The sequence below is a fragment of the Austrofundulus limnaeus genome, unplaced genomic scaffold, assembly GCF_001266775.1.
Source record: "Austrofundulus limnaeus strain Quisiro unplaced genomic scaffold, Austrofundulus_limnaeus-1.0 Scaffold3004, whole genome shotgun sequence".
NCBI classification, from domain to species: Eukaryota; Metazoa; Chordata; class Actinopteri; order Cyprinodontiformes; family Rivulidae; genus Austrofundulus; species Austrofundulus limnaeus.
In genome coordinates this window covers 11,542-13,065 of record NW_013955406.1, presented here as the reverse complement: position 1 = coordinate 13,065, position 1,524 = coordinate 11,542, and the positions used below count along the sequence as shown (strand labels likewise).

The following is a 1,524-nucleotide window of genomic DNA, read 5'->3' as shown; positions in this document are numbered from 1 at the left end:
TGTCAATATATATTGATGAGCTGACACCGCCTCCTATCATCATCAGCTGTGACCCCTCTGATGAAGACAGAAGTACATGTTGAAACATGTCAGGTATGTCTGTATAGACATTAAAATAAAAAAGTGTAGTAATTAGGAAAACATAGTAGAAGTTTTATCTTATCTTTTATGTGCATTGTTATATATTATGTGTATATTGTGTTTTTCTCTTTCCTTTTATTTCTCTCTTTTTATTTTACCTCACACTGTCCTGTATTGAGCTGCAGAAATGTGCAAATTTCCCCACTGTGGGATCAATAAAGTTTTATCTTATCTCTTATCTTAGTAGCGAGGCTAACTCTGGGTTCACACTGAATGCCTTTTGAGCAGCCAGTTTACATTCAAAGTCTATGGTGGACGTGCGTCTAGGGGCCTGGCGGTGCGTTTAGCCCATTTAGCACGGTGCATCATGAAGCAGTAGGTACTGTTTGTGCGTTGACGTGCATGCGGTGCATCCAGAGCAGTCGACGCTCGAGTTCAAAAATCTGAACTTTAGCTGCTTGACGTGTCGCGTCAAGCAATCAGAGAGAAACTTTTCCATGTGACAGTTTCCTGAATGTTGCCCACTAAGCTAAAACAGACAGACAGGAGCTCTTTAGCTGAAATCGACTGCAGTTGGTGTTCTGGCTGGAGATACTAACACCGATGCAGGTCAGCAGCTCGTTAAACTGACCACAGTGTTAAAGCTGCAGTATGTAACTTTTTTTAAATATAGTTTTTGCATATTTGTTAAAACTGTCACTATGTCCTGACAGACTGATATTAGACAAATAATCTCTGAAAAAACCAAAGTCCTCCTGGTGGTCCTACAGCCAGTTATTTTAAATTCCTCGGTCTGAGGAACATGAGCCAATCAAAGCCCAGAGGTGTGTCTCTCAGACATGAACATGCTGCTCACGCCCATCCCCATCTTTCCCCAGCGCACACACTCTCATTCACGCTCATTTCTGAAAATGTTGACATTTCACACTGCCCTAAAAAAATCCAGCAATATTATAAAGTGTGCGTGAATAAGAGAAAAACCTTTGTGTTGAACTTACTGTGGCTGGTCCCAGATGGACATCTCTGGCAGTTTCATCACATGTCCTTCAGACACAATGTGCTGCAGCACGTCCACTCTACAGTCAAACTTCTTCTGGCAGCCATAGCAACGACTCTGGTGGATCTGCCGACGAATAAAGTTCACCAGCTTGACCTGCTGGTAGAACCTAAGGTCTGAAAGAGTGCACATCAGTACTTTATAAAAATCTGATATAACTTTAGAGTTTTACATTTACTCTAAAGTATCAAATCCTAAAGTTAAATGATCGGTTTGTTCACCAGTAAACCGCCCTCTACACTCCACATAGCAACAGATTTGAGCCCTGTCTGGGCCACATATAGTATAGTTCAGTTTCAGATACAGTGGGGAGAACAAGTATTTGACACACTGTTGATTTTTCAGGTTTTCCCACTTGCAAAGCTTGTAGATGACTGTAATTTTTA

The 1,524-nt window shown here is 41.3% G+C and overlaps 1 protein-coding gene across 1 annotated transcript in view; it reads right to left on the bottom strand.

Annotated features, from left to right (window-relative positions):
* Positions 1-1,079: 1,079 nt before the first annotated feature.
* The window catches only part of LOC106511621 (zinc finger protein 277), a gene marked incomplete at both ends in the record, with an annotated part of 3,968 nt that continues 3,523 nt past the window's right edge, over positions 1,080-1,524 (bottom strand). The window contains 1 exon segment of the mRNA XM_014000374.1: positions 1,080-1,254. Coding sequence (XP_013855828.1) covers positions 1,080-1,254 — 175 coding nt within the window.